The 23,148-nt window shown below is 40.3% G+C and overlaps 1 protein-coding gene and 1 long non-coding RNA gene across 4 annotated transcripts in view; both read right to left on the reverse strand.

Annotated features, from left to right (window-relative positions):
- Positions 1-2,252: 2,252 nt before the first annotated feature.
- LOC122455632 lies at positions 2,253-6,805 on the reverse strand. Its single transcript, XR_006273964.1, has 3 exons — positions 5,733-6,805; positions 3,156-3,158; positions 2,253-2,265 (listed from the first exon to the last, which is right to left on the reverse strand). It is a non-coding gene; the product is annotated as an uncharacterized LOC122455632 (long non-coding RNA).
- A 5,535-nt stretch (positions 6,806-12,340) lies between these two features.
- GMPS (guanine monophosphate synthase) overlaps positions 12,341-23,148 on the reverse strand; it is a 67,055-nt gene continuing 56,247 nt past the window's right edge. For all 3 annotated transcript variants that reach the window (XM_038415325.2, XM_043491530.1, XM_043491529.1), the window contains exons 15-16: positions 14,623-14,795; positions 12,341-12,890 (exon numbers count right to left, since the gene is read on the reverse strand). In XM_038415325.2, coding sequence (XP_038271253.1) covers positions 12,789-12,890; positions 14,623-14,795 — 275 coding nt within the window. In that variant the 3' untranslated portion in view covers positions 12,341-12,788. The remainder of the gene's footprint in view (positions 12,891-14,622; positions 14,796-23,148) is intronic.

Genomic DNA, 23,148 nt, shown 5'->3' on the forward strand with positions numbered 1-23,148 from the left:
CAAGAAATATACAAAGTCTAACTTCACCGAACGCATGAGGAACCAAAAACAAAACAACAGTTTCTTAGCTTACGGCCCTAAGCCTCTTTAGCCAACACCAAACCCAAAAGCGCTCTCTCCAGCTTTTTTCCAGGGTCATACACAGTGCTCATCAGCAAAATCCCTCCACCCAAGCAAACTCTGGGTTGGGTTCACAATCCCTTTTTGTTTTAGGTGAGGGGCTTCTGATTAACTCATCCTGACAATTATGTTAATTGAATGGTGCGTTCACACCCAATCTCAAAGAGGTTCCTGATCCAAGTAGTCACCAGTACCTCTTAGCATAACAGTAGCATCCCAAACTTCAATCATATCACTACAGACTAATAGTTCATTGTAAAGACACCCAATAGATACTTTCAATACAATGTATGAATTACAGCACAGAGGAGTTATTATTTAGGATAATATGGGAGGACATGAACTCCATGCTGTGAATATATAATTTGAGAGGCTGCTCGTGAATTAAAAAATAAAAGAAGAATCTCAGCACTACCTGAGTTAATAACCCACACAGCAGCATGTCATAACTTTCCATTATAACAGCACCATCTGACTGACCTAAAGAAAATAATATAAGAACAAGGCTAGAGTAGGAGACAAGTAGTAAGCCAAAGCACATGCAGAACAAAATCCTCTATCTAATCTGCATAGCAGAAGTTACACTTAACCTGTAAAAAGAAAAGGAGTACTTGTGGCACCTTAGAGACTAACAAATTTATTTGAGCATAAGCTTTCATGAGCTACAGCTCACTTCATCGGATGCATTCAGTGGAAAAATGAATGCATCTGATGAAGTGAGCTGTAGCTCACGAAAGCTTATGCTCAAATAAATTTGTTAGTCTCTAAGGTGCCACAAATACTCCTTTTCTTTTTGCGGATACAGACTAACACGGCTGCTACTCTGAAACTTAACCTGTGTGTGCCATTGTGGGGTCTGAACACCAGTACTGTACTTTCTATCCTCCCAGTCTGAGCCAGATTTCAAACCTGATACAAAGTTTCCTTCCAATATATACCTTAAGGATAGATGATCAGTGATGGGTAAGCTTAGCACTGGGAGAGAGAAGCCCTTATACAAATAATAGCACCTAGTTCTTACATAGTGCTTTTATCCACAGATCTTGTTAATTAGATGGGCGTTGCAAGCCTTACTCAGGCAAAATTGCTCAGTGTAACAACTGCAGGGTCAGGGCCATAATTAGAAGAGTGAACTCAAACATACGTACATAGCATTCCAGCCAGTACTATAGCACATAATTCAGAACAAGTCAAGGGATATTAGTTATTCATTAATATTAATAGATTTTTTTAAAAGATAAAACATTATCCATATCCAGTATTTTCTGGTGCTTTTTGTAAGCAGGGTTTTAGATGAACTGGAGAATGCCAGAGAGGCTAATAGCTCCAAACATCCTCCAAGTTCTAAAAATATAAGCATGTCTAATTTGTTTTTATCTTAGATGATCAGATATTGGAATGCTGAGGTACTGCTAAGCTTATGGAGTTCTTTTTCTCTCACCAATCAAAACATCTTTTCATTACCAGCCTGGGAGTGTATTTTTGGTAAACAAACTCCCATCTGACTTAACTTCTAGTTTGTCCATAAATCTCGCAGTAGCAAGAACAGCATTTCTTCATGTAACTATTTTACTCATCAGCACACGCCTCAGAGTTGGTGGGGAAGCACCCTTTTTAGAAGAAATTCTTTTGGCCAAATGTAATCAAAAGGTCACTTCAGGAATATACTGTGGCATTAGGATTTCAGCACAACTGTCAGTTTTACATTTATAATTAAAGAACAATAATTTGTTAACTATTACTTTTTATATTAATTCTGGTAACACCCAGACACATTCTTTGTTGGTTTGTTTTTAAAGTAGTGGTATTTTTTGGAGAGGGATTGGTTTGTTTTTAGTCAATTAAAATTAGGAATGTCAACTCTGGACTCATTGATTATTATGAGCTCTTGCATCTTACCAGCAGATATGGGAACAGTTGAATCTTTAACAGACACATCTTTTTTCCAAAGAGTTTATTAGTCATTGGAATGAAACAGATTAACAAAAAAAACCCCAAACCAGACCACAACCTTCCATTCTCCAGATGTTATAGTTACTATAGTTCTCTGGTCTCGAAAATAATTTTCCAGGATAGGCAAGACCGGATTAGGGGTTTGTGGGGTCCTGGGCCAAAGCAAGTGGGGGTCCCTCCCCAACCCTTCCACTTCAGTTCCCCTGCCCCCTCCCTGCGCACCTGCTGGGGAGCTGGGTTGGAGTGTGGGTAGGTGGGCGGAGTGGGTCAGGGCACTGGGATGCCCCTTTTTCTGGGAGCCCTCCAATTGGCAGGGGCCCCTGGGCACGATCCCCGTTGGTCCAGTGGCTAATCCGCCACTGAGCCTGTATTTATGTAAAAAATAAAAAAAAGAAGCAGAAACCTTTCAGGCCTGTTTCATACATTGTAAAGATTTATAAAAGAGGAAAAGCCCTTTTTGTTTTCTTTGCAGGTACCAATCAAAAGTAACATCAGAACCAGAAACTGAGCTTTCCAGATCACAAGCTCTTGAATTAATTGCCTCAATTTTCCGGGGTTACTCTTCAAATTTTTTTCATAAGGAAAAATCACTTCCTGCAGAGTGCCAAACCTTTTGTGCAGAACCTGGAGACTCCTGGTAAAGGCTGAAGTCTGATAATGAAAGGTTCTGGGGCTGCCAGTGGAGGGGAACTTGGTTGGCTGCCTTTTGACTGTGAAATGAGACTTGAAGAATTTCTCCTTTATGGGTATGTTGTTCTGTTTGGAAAGCATACTGAGCAACAAAAAAGTCCTTCAAGTGTCCATAATAGAAACTTGTTGTTTACCTCCCAACAGCAGGTATCCTGATTCAGGTTGCTTCCAGCTACATTGAAACTGTCTGTGGCTCTTTTGGGAAGCTCACTTAGCAACTCAAACTATCACTGCTCTTTCTCCCTATGTCATATTTAGGGCTGTAATTCTGGTCTTAACTCAGTCCATTGTACCCAGCTATTGCATGGTCTATAAACCTATACTGGGGGCCTTGGAAGTGTCTTGTCTTTAACTAAGATGGTAAGCTCTTCAAAGCAGGAGTTGGCTTTTACTACCTATCTGTACAGAGTCTAGCACCATTGGATCTTAGCCCTTGCTGGGTCTCTAGGTGCTACTATAGTACAAGATATATTGTGAGCTGTCGCTAATACCTGGGCAGAACTGAATGCCAAGGTTGTAATGTAGTTTCAGCCTTAATTTTGAATTTCCTGGCTTAAATCATTTTATTTTGCATCTGAAGGAATTTTATGAACCCTAAAGATGATAAATTTGGGATACTCCCTTTCATATCTTTAAATAAAGCTCTGAAAAGCAGTACAAGCAAAATCAGAATGGAAATTATTTGTGCAAACCCCACTCAAATTGTTCAAATTAGTAAGATATTTAATTTATGAGAGGTAATTCCATTACAGTACTAATTCTGTTGTCTGCTTTATGTTTTAAGACAATTACAGAATCAGAAATAATAATGAAATCCTCTCCTCGTGAATTAGTTTTATATACCCTAAAGCATTGCACAGCACATAATGAACTTATAAGGAAGTGGCTAACCTCATGACCACAAGATTACTTTGTCTGAAGTCTTCTGCAATGAGACATGTGATTCAGGGAGAAATTAAATTAAGAGTAATTTCCAGTTGCAAATTTTAAAAGACTCTTGAACCAACTGTTAGCTAAAAAGCCACAAAAATAGTTTAGACTTGAGGCTGCACTCCATAATCCCACTTTGTATCTTTTACATCTAGTTTTCTTTGTATCTATGCTTTCAGGCCACTAACCCTTCTTGTCCATCTAATTAAAATAAAAACAAAAACCCGTCAATTATTTAAGGAAACCTAGGCATCTAAACAATTCAGCAGAGAACTCTAAAAATTTTAAATAGTTTGTGGCATATGAATGCTAACATTGTCATGCCAAGAACATGGATGAATTAATGAATTATTATTTTATTCTAAAGGTTGAATAACTATTTATGAAGTCATTCAACACCTAGAATAAAAGAATAATTAATCAATTCATGTATAATCATTCAAATTATCAACTGTCAAATTTCCCTTTAATTTCTTAATTCTTCTAAGAGCAAAATTTTGGCATTATCACACTTTAAAAAATACATTTCTTTTCTCCAGGTATAATACACCAGTTTGCAGGAGATAATATGAAAGCTCATATTCCAAGAGAAATTAAATCAATTTTTTAATTCAATCGATTTTTACATTGCAACTGTGTTGCTTCAGGGAATATGCAAATTCCCCTCCCAGGTGTAGCCATGTAATCGTACACTTCTAAACTCACTACATAGCATCACTTTTTCCAAAATATGTACAAAAATAATAAGTAAAGCTCCATAAATTTTTGAAGAGCCAAGCAAGGTAACCAGAACCACCTTTAATCATTTTTTTTGGAATACCATTTAAAATCTGGATGGAATGGCTGAGCACAAATTCCAAAGGTATCTCAAGAATCATTTTAAGAATTATCAGGTTTACCTGGAACACAAACAATGCAAGATTTTAAATTGTTCTATATTATTTGTGGTTTTGATGGAGCAACAGGTTGAGCCAGATTCTTATTTACACTAAGGACTCTTGATACTGCTCTGGCATTGTAAAGAAGCCTAAAAGTATAATTGTGCTTACTTTAAGGGCTCTTATTACCATCAGAGTGATGTAAAAGGACTTTAATCTGAATGGGAATCTGTTCATCTTTTATAATGACGTAAGTAAGAATTTTAAACTCTCATTCTTCATGTGCAGTTCAGACATTTTATTATCTAGGTTGCTGGTGCATTATTCCAGAGAACCAGCCTTATTCTACAGGTCATTGAGTTTTAAATTTAGAGTCTAATTTAGACCCTGATCCTGAAAAATGATCTATGCAGGTGGATTCCTGTGTCCATATGAAGTACCACTGACTTCAATGAATCTGCATGTCTGGGATCAACTTTCATGATCGGGGTCTTTGAGTCTACACAAATCATACCAAAAGAGCAGTCCTGTTATAGAAATGTTATGTAAGTTGCAGTTTGACAAGGGGGTGATAATTTTTCCAGCAACTTTCATAACATCAAAAGCAGTTGAAAGTAAGGGTTGGGATGAATCAGGGAATCCCTTTTTATACCTTCCTCTTGGAACTAGAGAAATACCTGGAAGTGAGTATTTATCAGTGTTTATTCTTTCTGTATTTATTAGAGGCCAGGGCTGCATTGTGCTATGTGCTGTACCAACGTAACAAAAAGACATCCCTGCCTTGAAGAACTTATGATCTAATAAGATCAAAGACAACAGGTGGATACAGACAGACAGACAGAGGGAGCACAAGGAAACAAGTACAATTTTTCACAAATTTCCTTGAAAGGTAATTTATTTCTTAAACAAATGCAGCTACAAAGAAGGATTTTAGTATGACAGAGAGCCCTCCATAAGCACAATAAAACAAGAGATAAGAGCTGAAGTATTTGATGAACAAATGTATTTGCTAATTTTTCTTTTTAATTAGCCCAGGTTGGGGTGTGTCACCACGAAACAGTAAACATCTCCCCAACATCCTGAAGCAAAACCAGCCCAAAGAGAGCAACGTCATAAAGTCAGCAGGAAGTGCTCGAGGGCCCCAAAGCAGCCCTCTTGCACCTAGGCCTTGGCTACACTTGCACGTTATACCGCAATAAAGCCACCCAGAGCGCTATAACTCACTCCCCGTCCACACTGGCAAGGCACGTAGAGCACTCTGACTCCCTGGCTATAGCGCTGCTGGTACTCCAGGGATAAGGTTTGCTGCATATTGGGCGAGACGCTACAGTGTCAGTGTGAACGAGGAGTTATGTTACAGCGCTCTGATTGCCCTCTGGAAACGTCCCATAAGCCCATTAACTGAAGTGGCCTTTCTTGTCTTTGTTGTGAACTCCAGCACGAATGCGGAAGTGGCCCTTTCAAAGCTCGGTTTCGGCCTGCCGGCTGCTTATCAGCTCCGAGAAAAAAATAAACAGCTAATGTTTGCTTTGAGTGAGTGAGTGAGAGAGGCGGGGGAGGGAGGGGGATCTATACTTACAAGATAGCGTGCTGACACACACTCAGCACCCCAAAAACCCACTCTCTCTCCCCCCACATACACACAACACACTCCACCCTACTCCCTCCCCATTTGAAAAGCATGTTGCAGCCACTTGAATGTTAGGATAGCTGCCCATGATGCACCACTCCTAATGCAGCTGCAAGTGCTGCAAATGTGGCCAGGCCAGTGTGCTTTCAGCTGTCAGTGTGGACAGACTGGAGCACTTTCCCTACTGCGTTGTACGAAGGCTGATTTAACCCAAAGCACTCTACATCTGCAAGTGTAGCCAAGCCCCTAGTTTCCTCCAAAAAAGGTGAAGGAGGTGGGCAGCCACAGGCAACAACAGCCTGATACACAGAATTCACAGTCAAATTTACATAAAGGCATTAGATCACAGCAAATAGTTCATTTGTTTCATGGGTCAACCATAAGTTGATTTCAATTATTTTCAAATGTTTACTGGATTCCTCAGGGGAAACCCCACTGGGTCATTGGAATATTAGCATTCTGACACACAACACGGACCTGAAGTTTTAAACTTCCTATAAAGAAAAAAAAACCAACCACTTCACAATGCTGAGTTTAGCTAGAAGAGATATAAACAATATGCCCTTTCAAGTAAACAGAAAGCCTAAAGCTAAATTTTAATCTGCATACAAAGAAAAGGAGTACTTGTGGCACCTTAGAGACAAGTACTCCTTTTCTTTTTGCGAATACAGACTAACACGGCTGCTACTCTGAAACCTGTGAATCTGCATAAAGTAGTTGCAGATGACTGGCTTGTGCCCACAGGCTATTGACTAGGGGCATGGGCTGAATGAAATAAGGATTTAGAAACTTAAATAACTTTTCATAAAGTACTGTTCAAAGACAAGACTAGACCATCAATATAATAAGATACCCAAAGTTTGATAACAAAAGAGAACTTCTATAGGATTAGAGATCTATTGTAAATTATTTTCACTAAGAAAATCTATTTGTCAAGACAGTGCTTTCCTCATTCAAATCCCTACTATAAACCCACTTCTGCAGCACTGCCCACAAACCAATGTGCGTAAACTAAAAACCCAAACATGAGACCCTTGATATTGTCTATGTATATACTGAGGCCAGGTATGTCGCTACAGGGTTGAATCCCCTCCCCCCGCCTCCTGAGTGATATAATTAAGCTGACATATCCCGTAGGGTAGACAAGCCCTTGGGAACCACAATCTCACGTCCCTACCTCAGGACCCTCCTCACTACTTCTTTATAAAGTATGTTAGTGCTTCACTTGTCTGTCTTTTCAATATAAATCCCTACCTCAAAGATCATGTTTCTTTTATAGCACCTCACAGTAAATATATTGTTACCCCTTTTGACCTAAGCAGCTAGCCAAAATTCAGGATCTCTTGGGGTTTATTCCCCAGTTGGGAGGAGAAATTAGTGAGTCTGATGTTTTCTTTGGCGTATTCTTGTTTATTTACAAAGAACATACAAAATCCTGTTTCACTGAACACAGGAGGACCCAAACAGGAGATGGTGCTGTGAACAAGGAAACTAACTCTCTGTCAGCACCCCCCAAGAGCTTTGTCTCAGGATTGTACTACCAGCTTCTTTTTCAGGCTATGTCTCCCTTTCTGCTCCTTCTCAGTCGCTCCCTCCTACTTCTCACTCACACAAACCCTTAGGCCAAACCATGCCCAGCAAAAGCGGCTCAGATTCCTGGATTCTCTCTGGTACCCCCCTTTGCCTTAGGTGGAGGCTGTCTCTTTCAGCTATCTTCAATGACAGGTGGAGATCACACTCACCATTTTAAGCGATGTTTAACCCAACCCACAACAATACAAAATATGACTGATTGGTATTTTGTGTGCTTTGTTTTAAAACAAAGCTTGAACTTTTGAAGCATTCACATAGAAGTTGTTTTAAGAGGGAAAAAAATAAAACAAAACAAAAAATCTCCATTTTAACAAGTCACTCCAACTATGGTCCTTGAATGTCAAATTTAATAGATAGTTTTGTTATTCTTTAGGCCACAGATATTTCCACTATCAAAGATTAAGGGAAAGGGTTAGTTTGCAGAGAATGCTGCTGTTTTTTCATGTAGCACTGCAGCAATAAAATTAACAATTTAGGAACGTAGGCATACGAAGATTGTGTAATACACTGGAATATTTGTAAGGAATCCTGGAGGGAATGATTTTGTGATCTAAGCATCAAATAGATTTTAATCTCCTTAGGACATGGTGGGGTGGTTTTTTTGTTGTTGTTGTTGGTCATTTAAAGCAGTGAACAGACTACTGGCACTCAGCAAATAAATCTGAAGTATATAGTGCCACTGGAACTAGAGGTCCAAATCCTGGCAGGACTCTCTGTGCTTTCTTTCTTTAAGGTACCTGCATAAGATACATTTCAGGAGTACTGGCAACACGTCCAAATGGATAATTAATATATTTTCTCATACATAGGTTCAATTATTGAGACAGATTTTACAGAACCGTTTTACAGCTGTATGCCTAAAGAAAATACTTAATTCATTCCAAAGGGGAGATACATGATCAAATGTTCCATGTTCGTTTATGCTATTAGTGCTGACAGCAAGCACTTAAGATTGCATGTGGAAATGTGTCTTGTGAGCAAAAGCATTTCAGCTGCCCTTTTTTTTTTTTTTTTTTTTTTTTTTTTTTAAAGGGGCAATTTATATGCAGTACTGAATTTTCAAATTAGGAAGAGCATAGGCTTATCACTATTGTAATATAGTCATAAAAGAGAAATAGAGTTTGAGGATTCATAAAATAGTATAGGTCCATCAGCTATCATTTGTTTTTTATATTTAAACAAATGCCATAAGTATAAATATAATGCTTTTCTTCTCTGAAGGAATTTCACATGAGAAGCTAGAGAATAATGTTATAATCACAGTAAAGGAGAGACTAAATTCAAACCTTGTATTTCACTGAAAAGCTTCGGACAAGTCTGTTCTCCTCTTTGAACATTACACCCATCCTCCCTCCGATCTTAGGAGTTAGGCACAATCATCAATGGGACCACTTTAAATGCATCTCACACAATATTTTGAAGGGAGGTAGCACATGGCCTTATAGAGATGCTTTCTTGCTCCTGGATGTTTCTCTAGCAAGTGGTTCAGGACTTAAGGACAGTGATTTCATCTTTTTTGCTCTTCCCTCCCCTCACACCTGGCTCCAAAATGGACCATCCACTCAAATGTAATTCCTGCTTTAAACCCCGCAAAATAAATCACACACACATTCAAACAAGTAACATACTGTATATTTTTTATTTGTGGATAAAAATTAAGGCTCACAGTACTTGATATCATTTCACAAGCAGAAAAATGTTTAAAAAATTGAGAATGATGGGAAATACCTCCCCCCCAATACAAATTCCTTTTAAAATGTTGACATGTCTCACTGAAGACCTGAGGTGAACAAGTTGTACAGGGCAGCTACACTTCTGTTTTTAGTAAACTATACAGATATTTACTTATGACCTAATGTAAAAATGTGCTATTCTCCCTTTGCATCTGGTTGTACTACATATGTCGACTCCATAAAGTACATTCAAGAACTGCTGGAATGGCAATTGATGTCAACCCCACTAAGAAAAACCCAACACTTCCCAAATGTATAGTATGGGTATTGAACAAAAAAGGTGGGAGACATTTTAAGACCTAGAAATCTTATTGAAATAAGACATTCTGTTCATAATGCAATATTTTATATACCCTAAATATATTCTAATATTCATTTTTCTAGTAAAAAAGATGTGCCTAAAAATATGGGGTATGTCAAGCTCCACTTTATTAATAGAGACCTGAAAGCAAAACTACTATGGTGTAGATCAGATATGATGAAAATATGTACATCAAACTTCAATACACACACCCTATATGGGCATATACTGTAACCATAGTTAAGATACAACTCCTATGACAGTTTGACTTAAGTATCTGACATGCACCACATATGAAAAATATTCTTCCTGAATGTATGTATGTTACAGTCAATAGGGTACAATTTATTTAACCCTCTGGATGCTATGGCCAGACTGTGTATTGTATCTTATTTTGAGTTACATCATAACTATGAGACTATATACTCCATATTTATTTACATGGATGTCAACTAAATAAATGCCTTAGGAGAAGAGTCAGAAAAATGCCAGAATTCTAAGAGTTAAAGAGATGCCCTCTAATTTCGATAACAAGCTTCAGTGTTTCATTCCCCATTTCCTCTCCCCTCTCTTTGCTCTCAAGGTCTAATTTAGAACATTCGCAGAACCAGTGACAACAGCAATAATAGCAAGTTTACGTACATAAGCGACAAAGGCTACATAGAGAATATGAAGTATATTTATAGAATATGAAGTATCCCTACAGCTCACTGAAATGGAATTGCCCTTATCTACTTGTAATTGTGTCATTTGTGTATTATACATCTCTACATTCATGAAAATAACTATCCTCAGTACTGTTATGACAAAAATTAAAAATATAATATTAAGGCCATAATTTCATCAGGGAGTTTTGTTAAAATTGAACTATGGAAGAGGAGTTAAAATGGTTGTTTTCAATAGGACTGAAAGATGGAATATTCTACTGTCCCAATGAATACTTGTTAACTTTTGGTGATTAAACTTACTCTAATTGAAAGGTTTTACAGCTTGTAGTCCAATAGTAAGACTGCATTACGTATAATAGCAATACTTCACTTACATAGCACTTTTCATCCGAAGAGCTCATATAGCTCTAGAAGGATGGGTATGGTAATTATTATCCCCATTTTATAAATGAGAAAACTGAGGCACATACAGGTTAAGGTTACATGACTTCCTAAGGTGTCAAAGCAGGAGAGTTAGGATTGGAAACAGGTCTCCTGACTTCTGGTCATGTGCTCTAGCCACTAGAACCTTCTGCCTCCCTACCACTAATAACATTTCTACACTGTGAGATGTTCATTAAACTTTTCAAAAAGCTGGAAGATGCTTCTGTACAATATCCCACCCCATAACTAAGATACATACTCCCAAGTGGCATAGGTAAAAGTATTATGACACTAAAAAGTGATTAATTAAACTAAACTTTTATAGTATAAGTTTATGCAAGTAGTACTAAAAATCGAAAACATGTGGAATCAAAAGGTGGTCAACTTGTTAAAATAAATGTTTATCAGCCACTATTCCAGTTAAAAAAATCTATGTAATGGAAAATAAGTGATCAGAGACAGCTCTGAACTTCCCCACTTTATAACAGATATAAGGTAATTTCACAGCTGAATGAAATACAGTTTCAAAAATGGACATGATGAAAAGAATGAATCTGAATACATAATTAAGGTTCCAACTGTACAAGTATCTAGTAAAGCTGCTCAGGTCAGAACCTTTAACTGTTACAAGAATAACACTTCAAGGACTGCAGTTATATGAGATTACCAAACTTCTTAGGTGGCTGGAAATACTTGGCCTTTGGCCTCAACATACTAGAGAAATATGGGCGGTCCAATGATAAATATATCCCTTCTTGTGAGTTACCCCTTATTTAAATAGAAAACAGCAATAAACAAATGACTGAAGTAATTTGTATTCTGCTTGGCTAAAGTCACCTCTGATGACAACTAGATACTCAAAGAGCATAACAATCTTAAAATCAAACTCCGTACAACACACACAAATACTTCCCCTGTAAAAGGAAATCTCTATACAGTAAACTCTTACCAAGGATAAACAAAAATGCAGGGACAGGCAGTGGGATGGGGATGGGTTGTTGTGCAGGAGTTTAAAAAACAGCAAAACTGAACTAGGTCACACTAACTAGAACTGGTGGGTCTGATGCAATGAGCTGCTCAAACTTCACTCCCACTGTTACCATTGCATCAGAGTCCCCAGAGTATATACTGCCTTATATTTTATAGTACCAGACATCATTAAATGTATACTGAAGCTTGTTTAGAAGTATAGATGTACGTGTTTGTTGTCCACATACATATTCAATCTGTCAAGAGAAAGTGATGTAAGAGGGAGTGAGCAGAAAAAGGAAGATGAAAGGACATTTCATATTATTTTAGCATCAATCTTTCAGAATTCAGTGTTATTGCCATCGGCTAATACTTCCAACAATATAGAACAGGCTTACCAGTACACAGCAAACAGATACACATTAATTCCACAACTCAACAGTACCCACTACTCCATTTGGCAAAATATTTATTTATAATAAATCTGTTCAAAAGCAGTTGGTCACATTAATTATTCATTTTACATTTTTAGGCTGTAACAATGATTTTGGTAAAAGTAAATAAACTGTCTCTTTTTACACAGTGTACAAAAACAGAGACATTGAAATGACAGTAACAATAAAACACATGAAAACAGGAAGAATCAGTAAAGGCAAAAGCAATATGAATCTGTCTGCGCACAGGCAATGCTGCCATGATTATTTACCCGTACAAATCCTCAGCCCCACTTACAGTTATCCCCAACATAGCTCTTAACTGCAGATTTATGCTCCAGGAGAGGAATCAGATGTTATGTAGCAGCTCCAGTCACTCTTTTCACAGTACTGCATGTCAACACTGGGAATGGTTTCTGATATAATTTAAACTGCACACAGTACTTTAATAGAAAAAAAAAATTAGTTACTCCCACTCAGTAGTCCCTGGTGGCTTTGATGTCAAGTCATACATCACCCGAGAAATGCCAGGAATCTTTTTAATCTCTGTCACCATCTTCAACACAACCTATGATTAAAAGGAAAAAAGCACTGTGACAAATTTACTTTGGAAAAACTGCATCCTATAAAAATGGAAATATTTAAAAGAATGTTCTTTACCATAGTAGTCTTGACACAAACAGAAGAACAAACAAATACTACAAGTACACTGACACCAATAAGAAAATACCCCAAAAAATCCTTACCTTTACTGACTTCCCCTGTTACCATTAGGACACTAATAAAAAAGTGGGAGCTATGTATAAAGCATCTCACTTGACAAAATAAAATTATCTTGAAAACGTTTTTAATTTATAAAAATGAAGCAATCATACCAAATTTCAGTGCCTCATAAAATACTACAGCCAATAATTTCAAACAAATTGGCAAAGTATAAAAATAAAAATGTACTCCTCAACATGAGCTCCACTCACATAAAAGTAACAGCCTGAATAAAAAGATGAACTTTAAATCATGCTCTGGACAAATGAAGTCTATAGGAACAACTGAGAAAGAATGTTCCAGAGAAAAAGGTTCTCTATTTAGAGCGTTCCTGTCTTCCAGAGTTCAAAACCTAGTTAGTGTCAGCAAGAGTGCCCCAGAATGAGTATTGAATAATAATTTGTGGATCTGATAAGAAAGTCTCATCTTCTTTGCAAAAGAAGGAAGCTTGCCAAATAATTTCCACAGCTTGAAATGCACTGACAGTGTAATTATATTTTTTGTTCCAGGTATCCTATTAGTGTGTACTGTAGAGTAATACAATTCCATATGCCACCACACAATATTGCTCTCCACAAGCAACTGGAATTTTAAATCAACTTCAGTTTACTTCCTTAGGTGTACATTTCTTCCATACATTCAGTGCTATTTTGTTACAATGCTACTATTCAACATTATGAGACACCAAAGCTTTATAGCACAAAACGTGCATTTAAGATGTAAAATTAGAAATGTAAACTCCCAGTTAAAATGAAGATTCCCATGTGTGTACACTGGAATGGTTTAATATATTATGTTTACATTTTAACTATCAATATTTTTAAAATCTTTTACATAAAACTTCCTTGAGCCAAGTCAAAGAATTTATAATCATACGTATTTATGCTACTCTGACCTATGAAGAATAATTTCCAAACACTTAAACTTAAAAAAGTGTGAATTAGGATTGAGACAATAACAAATAGTAAATCCAAGAAACTCAAAAAGGTCAGATTTATACCATTCTTTGCACATACCGTATTTTTTTAAAAGCTTGAAAGTACATGAGAATAGTGGGAATGGCCAAAATTAGCAAAACAAGTGCCTAAAGTTGGGCTCCCAAATCTGTGTAAGCCCCTCAAAATAACTAGTCAGTTTTTTTGAAGTGCTGAGCAACCGCAACTCCCACTGAAATCAATGACTTTTGAAAGTTGGGCTGCTTCTAAATATGGAAGTAAGCACCTAATTCTAGGCCCTCAAAGGATTTAAAGTTTTGGTGAATATTCTTAAGTAGTAGGATTTTTGACTCCTGTCACCTTGTTTTATCAACCTGTCACAACATCCTTATGGGCTTATCTTATGGCAGGGGTCCCTTTAAGTAAACCACACTGACAAATCAAAATAGTAAACAAAAGTCAAGTATTACATAACATTTATAAAAGTTATCTTAAAGTTTTAAGTTATAAATTACCCAAAAAACAGACAATATGAAAATCATCTTGGGTTACCAGCTCACTCCAAAAAGAATTAAAAATAAATAAATAAATAGGAACTATTACCTCTTCTGGAATCTCACTGCCAGGAGTTGCTGCAATGCCTGTCATGAAGTCACTAGTGATAAAGGTTCGAATAACCACAGATCTCTGGCAGGAAGGTTGTTTCTGTAGGGGGTCTCGGTCAAAATGCAATGGTGTCAAAATTACTGGCATCTGGCTGATTTTTCCAGCATAACCTTAAGCAAAATGGTGATAAAAGCTTGATATTAACAATGTTGTCTAAACAGATTATTTTACTCCAAATTATGCCACATGCGTAAGATATGCATGGATGGAATAAACCTTTGCATCATTTTCATACCATAGACAGACAACACAATATACAATGAAATATACTGAAATGGACAAGAAGTTTTCTGAGCTATAGTTTTGCAACCTTCCCCCAAAGGATCATGTTGCCCCTGTGAAGGATCATCGTGATCATACTTTCATATAATTTTAATGGTCTATAAATTTAAACTACCAGTATTGCCAAATATGGTAGGAGCCAGTTTTACATAGAACAGGGAATGCAGAACTCATTCATACAAATGGCTGACTTTCAGTGAAAATTATGCATATTGGGGGTATTATCCAAGCACCTCTCCTCCTATTTTTCAGTATCGGATAAGAGGAAGTAGACATATCTGGCAGTGAGCTCAGGGAGGGTTTCTTCCTTCTAACAGGGATAACTGAAAAATATTACGGAAGGGAAAATTCAGATTGAATATCAGGAAGAGCTTCCAAGTAGTGTTGTGAAACGGTAGTCAAAGAGTATTAGTGGAAGCCTTGCAAAGAAAGGTTACTTACCTTGTATATTCCACCAAGAGCATGCATGTGTTCCATGCGCCTGAGACCAGAAGATTTTAACTAGCAATGTCGATTAGTTAGTCACCAAATCACTCTGATCAACAGCTTCCATGCAGAGAGGGGTAGATCTTGCTCCCCCTTGTTTACTTGTTTAGAAAACTGTTGTCATGTAGTCTAACATCATTGGAATGTGGTGAGTTTACAAGAGTGGTTGGAATTGTTTGAAGCCCTTGCAGACTGCTTACAATTCTAGGACTTTATATGTGCATCCTGAGCTCTTGGGGAGTCCATGTCCCTTATGCTGTATGCTCTTTTGGATGGGCATCCCACCACAACAGGGAAGCATATATGATCACTGTCTATTCATGCTTCATCCCCCTAGGTCACATGGCTTCCTGCACCTGTGTGATGCCCTTGATGAGGCTCCGCCTTTGTTGAGGCACAAATAGACTGACATCTATGGGCTCAGTCTGAGCTGGGAGACCAGATCTTTTATGGACTGCAATCTGTCCTGAGGAAGATATTCCTTGACACCAATAGAGTTCAGTGTTGCTACAATAAACTCTATAGTCTGCGTGGGACGTTTCTGTTTACGCAAAGTCCTAGCAAAGAGCAGGGATGAGGCTGCTCTCTGTACCTCCAGCTGAGATCTCTCTATCACTAGGGAATCGTTGAGGTTGGGGAAGAATGATGAACTGTGGTGCCAGAAGTGAGCTGTCACTACTGACAGCACTTTTGTAAGTACTCTTGATGCTATTGCTAAGCCAAAGGATTCTATCTGGTACTGCTGGTGGTTCGGACCTACAGGGGGTGGGATGTTTATATGGGAGTAGGCATCCTTCGGATCAAGAGCTGTGAACCAGTCGTCTGAGTCGACAGTCAGCGGTGATCTAGGATGGGTCTCTATCCTCCCCCTTTCTTTTTGTGGATGAGGAAATATTTTGGATAAAAACTTTCCCCAGTACTGATGTGGTACCACCTTAAAGTTCACTGATGGAGGAGGGAGCTTACCTCTTGCAAGAGCATCCTCTCATAACAGTGATCCCAGAAGCCAGACAGGATAAGTGGTTTTGGAGAGGGAAGGGAGAGGAATTCTATGGTGTAGCGGCCATATGACATCCTCAGGGCCAAACAGGTAGTATATATAGACGCTCCCCAACTTACGCAAGCAATCCGTTCCGGAACGCCTTGTGTAACTTGAATTTTGTGTAAGTCGGACACGTATCTCTAACCATTACACAAAAAACAAACAAAACCCCACCTATTTCTAGCTTACGGAAGTTTTTCTGTAAGTGCGGGTTTGCGTAAGTTGGGTTTGCATAACCAGGGGAGTGTCTGTACATTGTGTGGATGCAGCCCACATAACACAGAGAGCTACATATGCGGTCCACAATGGTAAATAGGTTGAGAGCCACTGTGCTAGGGTCAGACTGGGGCCTCATTACGCAATCAATATGAAATTTCCTGTCTGTAGTCACATGCTTGATGAGTTCAGCTGGGAAAGGATTGGCAAATAGCACACTTCAAAGAGACATGAGCTTCTCTGAGGCAGTAGAGACATTTCTGATAGTTGACACTCATCAGGAAAGCCCAGGGGCAGAAAATACAATTTTTGAAGCCTGGGATATTGGGCATAATAGTTGTCCCATGGGGAGCGAAGGGAAGGACACCCCAACTCCTTATTTAACTAGCTAAACGCTAAAACCTATGTAAATATATCAAATTTATTTACAGGAAAACACTGAAGGATTAACAGTGGAAACGAAGGTTCCATCTCAGACCATGAGGCTGCAGAAAGGAACAGGGGATGCTGTTAGCCTGCACCACCCCTTATACCCTTGGTCTGAAACATAAGGTGATGAGCAAAGGCATGGACAAACTGACACTGTTAGCAAAATTCTTCTGATCTCATTCACACAGAGCACATGTGTACCCACAGTGGAATACAAATCACTTGAAGAACAACATTTAGAACCAGACTGGACAAAATGCTAGAAAACAAAGAGTAGGAAACAATTCTGCATTGGTAGGGAGACAGAACTACATAAAGATGTGAATAAATTGTTAAGCACTCCATTATGTCATTGGGATTCATAGATTCTATGACCAGAGGGGCCTTAATCTAGTTTGACATGCATAACACAGGCGATAGAATGCCACTTAGTAATTCCTACATCAAGCTTCACTTCTGAATGAACAACAGATGTATCTTTTAGCCCTGCTCTACACTAGGCGTCGAGGTTGAATTTAGCAGTGTTAAATCGATTTAAGCCTGCATCCATCCACATAATGAAGCCCTTTTTTTCGACTTAAAGGGCTCTTAAAATCGATTTCCTTACTCCACCTCCGACAAGGGGATTAGCGCTGAAATCGGTCTTGCTGGGTCGAATTTGGGGTACTGTGGACGAAATTAGACGGTATTGGCCTCCGGGAGCTATCCCAGAGTGCTCCATTGTGACCGCTCTGGACAGCGCTCTCAACTCAGATGCACTGACCAGTGAGACAGGAAAAGGCCCGCGAATTTTTGAATTTCAATTTCCTGTTTGGCCAATGTGGCAAGCTGCAGGTGACCATGCAGAGGTCATCAGCAGAGGCGACCATGATGGAGCCCCAGAATCGCAAAAGAGCTCCAGCATGGACTGAACGGGAGGTACGGAATCTGATTGCTGTATGGGGAGAGGAATCCGTGCTATCAGAACTACATTCCAGTTTTCGAAATGCCAAAACATTTGTGAAAATCTCCCAGGGCATGAAGGACAGAGGCCATAACAGGGACCTGAAGCAGTGCCGTGTGAAACTTAAGGAGCTGAGGCAAGCCTACCAGAAAACCAGAAAGGCGAACGGCCGCTACGGGTCAGAGCCCCAAACATGCCGCTTCAATGATGAGCTGCATGCCATTTTAGGAGGTTCAGCCACCACTACCCCCAGCCGTGTTGTTTGACTCCTTCAATGGAGATGGAGGCAACACGGAAGTGGGTTTTGGGGACAAGGAAGACGATGATGATGAGGTTGTAGATAGCTCACAGCAAACAAGCGGAGAAACTGGTTTTCCCGACAGCCAGGAACTGTTTCTCACCCTGGACCTGGAGCCAGTACCCCCCGAACCCATCCAAGGCTACCTCCTGGACCAACCAGGCGGAGAAGGAACCTCTGGTGAGTGTACCTTTTAAAATACTATACAAGGTTTAAAAGCCAGCATGTTTCATGATTAATTTGCCCTGGCATTCGTGGCTCTTCTGGATATACTCCCAAAGGTAAAAGGTTTCTGGGGAGGGCAGCCTTATTCCATCCATCATGCTAGGACACTTTACCACTCCAGGCCAGTAGCACGTACTCAGAAATCATTGTAGAACAAAGCATTGCAATGTATGTTTGCTGGCGTTCAAACAACATCTGTTCTTTATCTCTCTGTGTTATCCTCAGGAGAGTGATATCATTCATGGTCACCTAGCTGAAATAGCATGCTTTTCTTAAGGGGACATTCAAAGGTGCCCATTCCTGCTGGGCTGTTTGCCCATGGCTGAACAGAAATGTTCCCCACTGTTAGCCACGTGGTGGGGGGAGGCAAAATACGACCTTGTAACGAAAGCACATGTGCTATGTATGTAATGTTAACAGCAAGGTTTACCGTGAAAGAGTGTATCCATTATTCTATAAAATATTTCTTTTTAAATACCACTGTCCCTTTTTTTTTTCTCCACCAGCTGCATGTGTTTCAAGGATCACAGGATCTTCTCCTACCCAGAGGCTAGCGAAGATTAGAAGACGAAAAAAACGCACTCGCAATGAAATGTTCTCCGAGCTCATGCTGTCCTCCCACACTGACAGAGCACAGACCAATGCATGGAGGCAGACAATGTCACAGTAGAGGAAAGCACAAAATGAGCGGGAGGAGAGGTGGCGGGCTGAAGAGAGGGCTGAAGCTGAAAGGTGGTGGCAGCATGATGAGAGGAGGCAGGATTCAATGCTGAGGCTGCTGGAGGATCAAACTAATATGCTCCAGCATATGGTTGAGCTGCAGGAAAGGTAGCAGGAGAACAGACCGCCGCTACAGCCCCTGTGTTACCAACCGCCCTCCTCCCCAAGTTCCATAGCCTCCTCACCCAGACGCCCAAGAACGCGGTGGTGGAGCCTTCGGCCACCCAGCCACTCCACCCCAGAGGATTGCCCAAGTGACAGATGACTGGCATTCAATAAGTTTTAAACTTTTCAAGTGCTGTGTGGCCTTGTCCTTCCCTCCTCCACCACCCCTCCTGGGCTACCTTGGTAATTATCCCCCTATTTATGTGATGAATTAATAAAGAATGCATGAATGTGAAGCAAGAATGACTTTATTGCCTCTGCAAGCGGTGATCGAAGGGAGGTGTGGAGGGTGGTTAGCTTACAGGGAAGTAGAGTGAATCAAGGGGCGGGGGGTTTCATCAAGGAGAAATAAACAGAACTTTCACACCGTAGCCTGGCCAGTCATGAAACTGGTTATCAAATTTTCTCTAATGCGCACCACGCTCTCCTGTGCTCTTCTAACCACCCTGGTGTCTGGCTGTGCGTAACCAGCAGCCAGGTGATTTGCCTCAACCTCCCACCCCGCCATAAACATCTCCCCCTTACTCTCACAGATATTGTGGAGCGCACAGCAAGCAGTAATAACAGTGGGAATATTGGTTTCGCTAAGGTTTAACCGAGTCAGTAAACTGCGCCAGCGCGCTTTTAAACGTCCACATGCACATTCTACCACCATTCTGCACTTGCTCAGCCTGTAGTTGAACAGCTCCTGACTGCTCTCCAGGCTGCCTATGTATGGCTTCATGAGCCATGGTATTAAGGGGTAGGCTGGGTCCCCAAGGATAACTATAGGCATTTCACCATCCCCAATGGTTATTTTCTGGTCTGGGAAGAAAGTCCCTTCCTGCAGCTTTTGAAACAGACCAGAGTTCCTGAAGATGCGAGAGTCATGTACCTTTCCTGGCCATCCCACGTTGATGTTGGTGAAACATCCCTTGTGATCCACCAGTGCTTGCAGCACTATTGAAAAGTACCCTTTGCAGTTTATGTACTCGCTGGCTTGGTGCTCCGGTGCCAAGATAGGGATATGGGTTCCGTCTATGGCCCCACCACAGTTAGGGAATCCCATTGCAGCAAAGCCATCCACTAAGACCTGCACATTTCCCAGGGTCACTAATCTTGATATCAGCAGATCTTTGATTGTGTTGGCTACTTGCATCACAGCAGCCCCCACAGTAGATTTGCCCACTCCAAATTGATTCCCGAGTGACCGGTAGCTGTCTGGCATTGCAAGCTTCCACAGGGCTATTGTCACTCGCTTCTCAACTGTGAGGGCTGCTCTCATCTTGGTATTCTTGCGCCTCAAGGCAGGGGAAAGCAAGTCACAAAGTTCCATGAAAGTGCCCTTATGCATACGAAAGTTTTGCGGCCACTGGGAATCGTCCCAGACCTGCAACACTATGCGGTCCCACCAGTCTGTGCTTGTTTCCCGGGCCCAGAATCAGCGTTCCACCACATGAGCCTGCCCCATTAGCACCATGATGTCCACATTGCCAGGGTACGTGCTTTGAGAGAAGTCTGTGTCCATGTCCTCATCACTCTCATAACCGCGCTGACATTGCCTACTCGCCCAGTTTTGCTTTGCCAGGTTCTGGTGCTGCATATACTGCTGGATAATGCATGTGGTGTTTAATGTGCTCCTAATTGCCAAAGTGATCTGAGCAGGCTCCATGCTTGCCGTGGTATGGCGTCTGCACAGAAAAAAGGCGATTGGAACAATTGTCTGCTGTTGCCCTGACGGAGGGAGGGGCGACTGACGACATGGCTTACAGGGTTGGCTTGCAGGGAATTAAAATCAACAAAGGGGGTGGCTTTGCAAGAAACTGAATGGCCGCCTCAAGGACAGAACTCAAAACTGGGTTTAGCAGGCCGTTGGTTTCATAGAGGGAGGGAGGGAGGGAGGGAAGGAGGAGAAAATGAATACAAAACAAATCTGGTCTATTTCTTGTTTTGAGCCACTTCATCTATCTTTATACATCTTGCTGGCAGCAGACTGTGCAGTACAACCGCTAGCCATCGTCATCTCCTGGGTGCTCGGCAGAAGACGGTGCAGTATGACTACTGGCCATCGTCTTCTGCTAGTTGCAGATTAAAAAGACAGTGCACTGCCAGTAGGACTCAATCGCCATGAGACGAAACAAGGGAAATGACCTGGCTGAGTCACTCCCATGTTTGCCCAGGCACCCGGTTAAAAGAACACCCAGGATTACGTCGACGACAGCGACCAGTCATACTGCACTGTCTGCTGCCAAAAGGCAATAAACTGCTGCTGTTTAGCAATGCAGTACCACGTCTGCCAGCACCCAGGAGACATACGGTGACGGTTAGCTGAGCGGGCTCCATGCTTGCCATGGTATGGCATCTGCACAGGTAACTCAAGAAAAAAGGCGCAAAACAATTGTCTGCCCTTGCTTTTACGGAGGGGGGGAGGGAACGGGGGCCTGACGATATGTACCCAGAACCACCCACGACAATGTTTTAGCCCCATCAGGCACTGGGATTTCTATCCAGAATTCAAACGGGCGGTGGAGACTGCGGGAACTGTGGGATAGCTACCCACAGTGCAATGCTCATGAAGTTAACGGCTGCCTCGATACTGTGGACACAGTCCGCCGACTACATGCACTTAGAGCATTTGTGTGGGGACACACACACTCGACTTAATAAAAACGCTTTCTACAAAACCGACTTCTATAAATTCGACCTAATTTCGTAGTGTAGACATACCCTTAGCAAGACACCCAATCCTGAAAAATGAGAAGCCACTTCATCCCTTGGCAAGGGGTTCCAATGGTTACAAATGTACACCTTATTTCCAATTTCAATTAATCTAGCTTCAACTTCCAGCCAAAGGTACTTGTAATGCCTCTGTCTGCTAAATCAAAGAGACCATTAATATCTCTTCTCCCCATTTACGTACTGATTGTCCCTGATCAAGTCACCTCTTACCCATCTCTTAGATAAACTACGTGGATTGAGCTCAAATCTCTCACCGTGAAAACGTGATGGTTTTTCACAACAATTCATTGAAAGATTTTGCAGTTTCTCATATTTACACTCCTTGAATAGAGACAATCTGCAATTGGCATCTCTCCAAGAATTTATTATCTGAATAAGTGCTTGCCGTTAGTGAATCAGACTGATAAGATCTGTTTAACAACTATGTTAACATAGGCAAAATATACACCGTCATTAAGGTGTGTAATCACATTATAATGATCTTAAATGATTTAGAGTCACATTTTGTCTTTTAATTCTTAACTCGTCTTTGTTAAACATTTTCAGACCCATCTAAATCACTTAGGAGCCCATGTCCCATGGAGCCCACTTTTAAAAGTGACAAACACTGAAAGTCAATAGGACAGAAGAGCGTAAGTCATTTAAGTGCTTTAGAAAATTTTACCCTTTATGTTTTGCTAGTGTTGCTTTCTGGGTTTCAATTCGCAAACAAAAAAGAGTTAAAGTCTTGTTCCTCAGTAACTTGATTTGCAGATAATGGAAGAAAAAATATTTAGGTGAATTTGATTAATGGTCTCACATATACTTACCATGAACCTCTCAAGCTCTAACATATAACTGAGCAATGAGCTATATTAGAAGTTAACTGGAACTGTACATTATCATATTCCCAGACTCACTCTGTAGTTTAGGCATTAGAGGAAATTAAACATTTTTTCA

This window comes from Dermochelys coriacea, chromosome 9 (assembly GCF_009764565.3).
Source record: "Dermochelys coriacea isolate rDerCor1 chromosome 9, rDerCor1.pri.v4, whole genome shotgun sequence".
NCBI classification, from domain to species: domain Eukaryota; kingdom Metazoa; phylum Chordata; order Testudines; family Dermochelyidae; genus Dermochelys; species Dermochelys coriacea.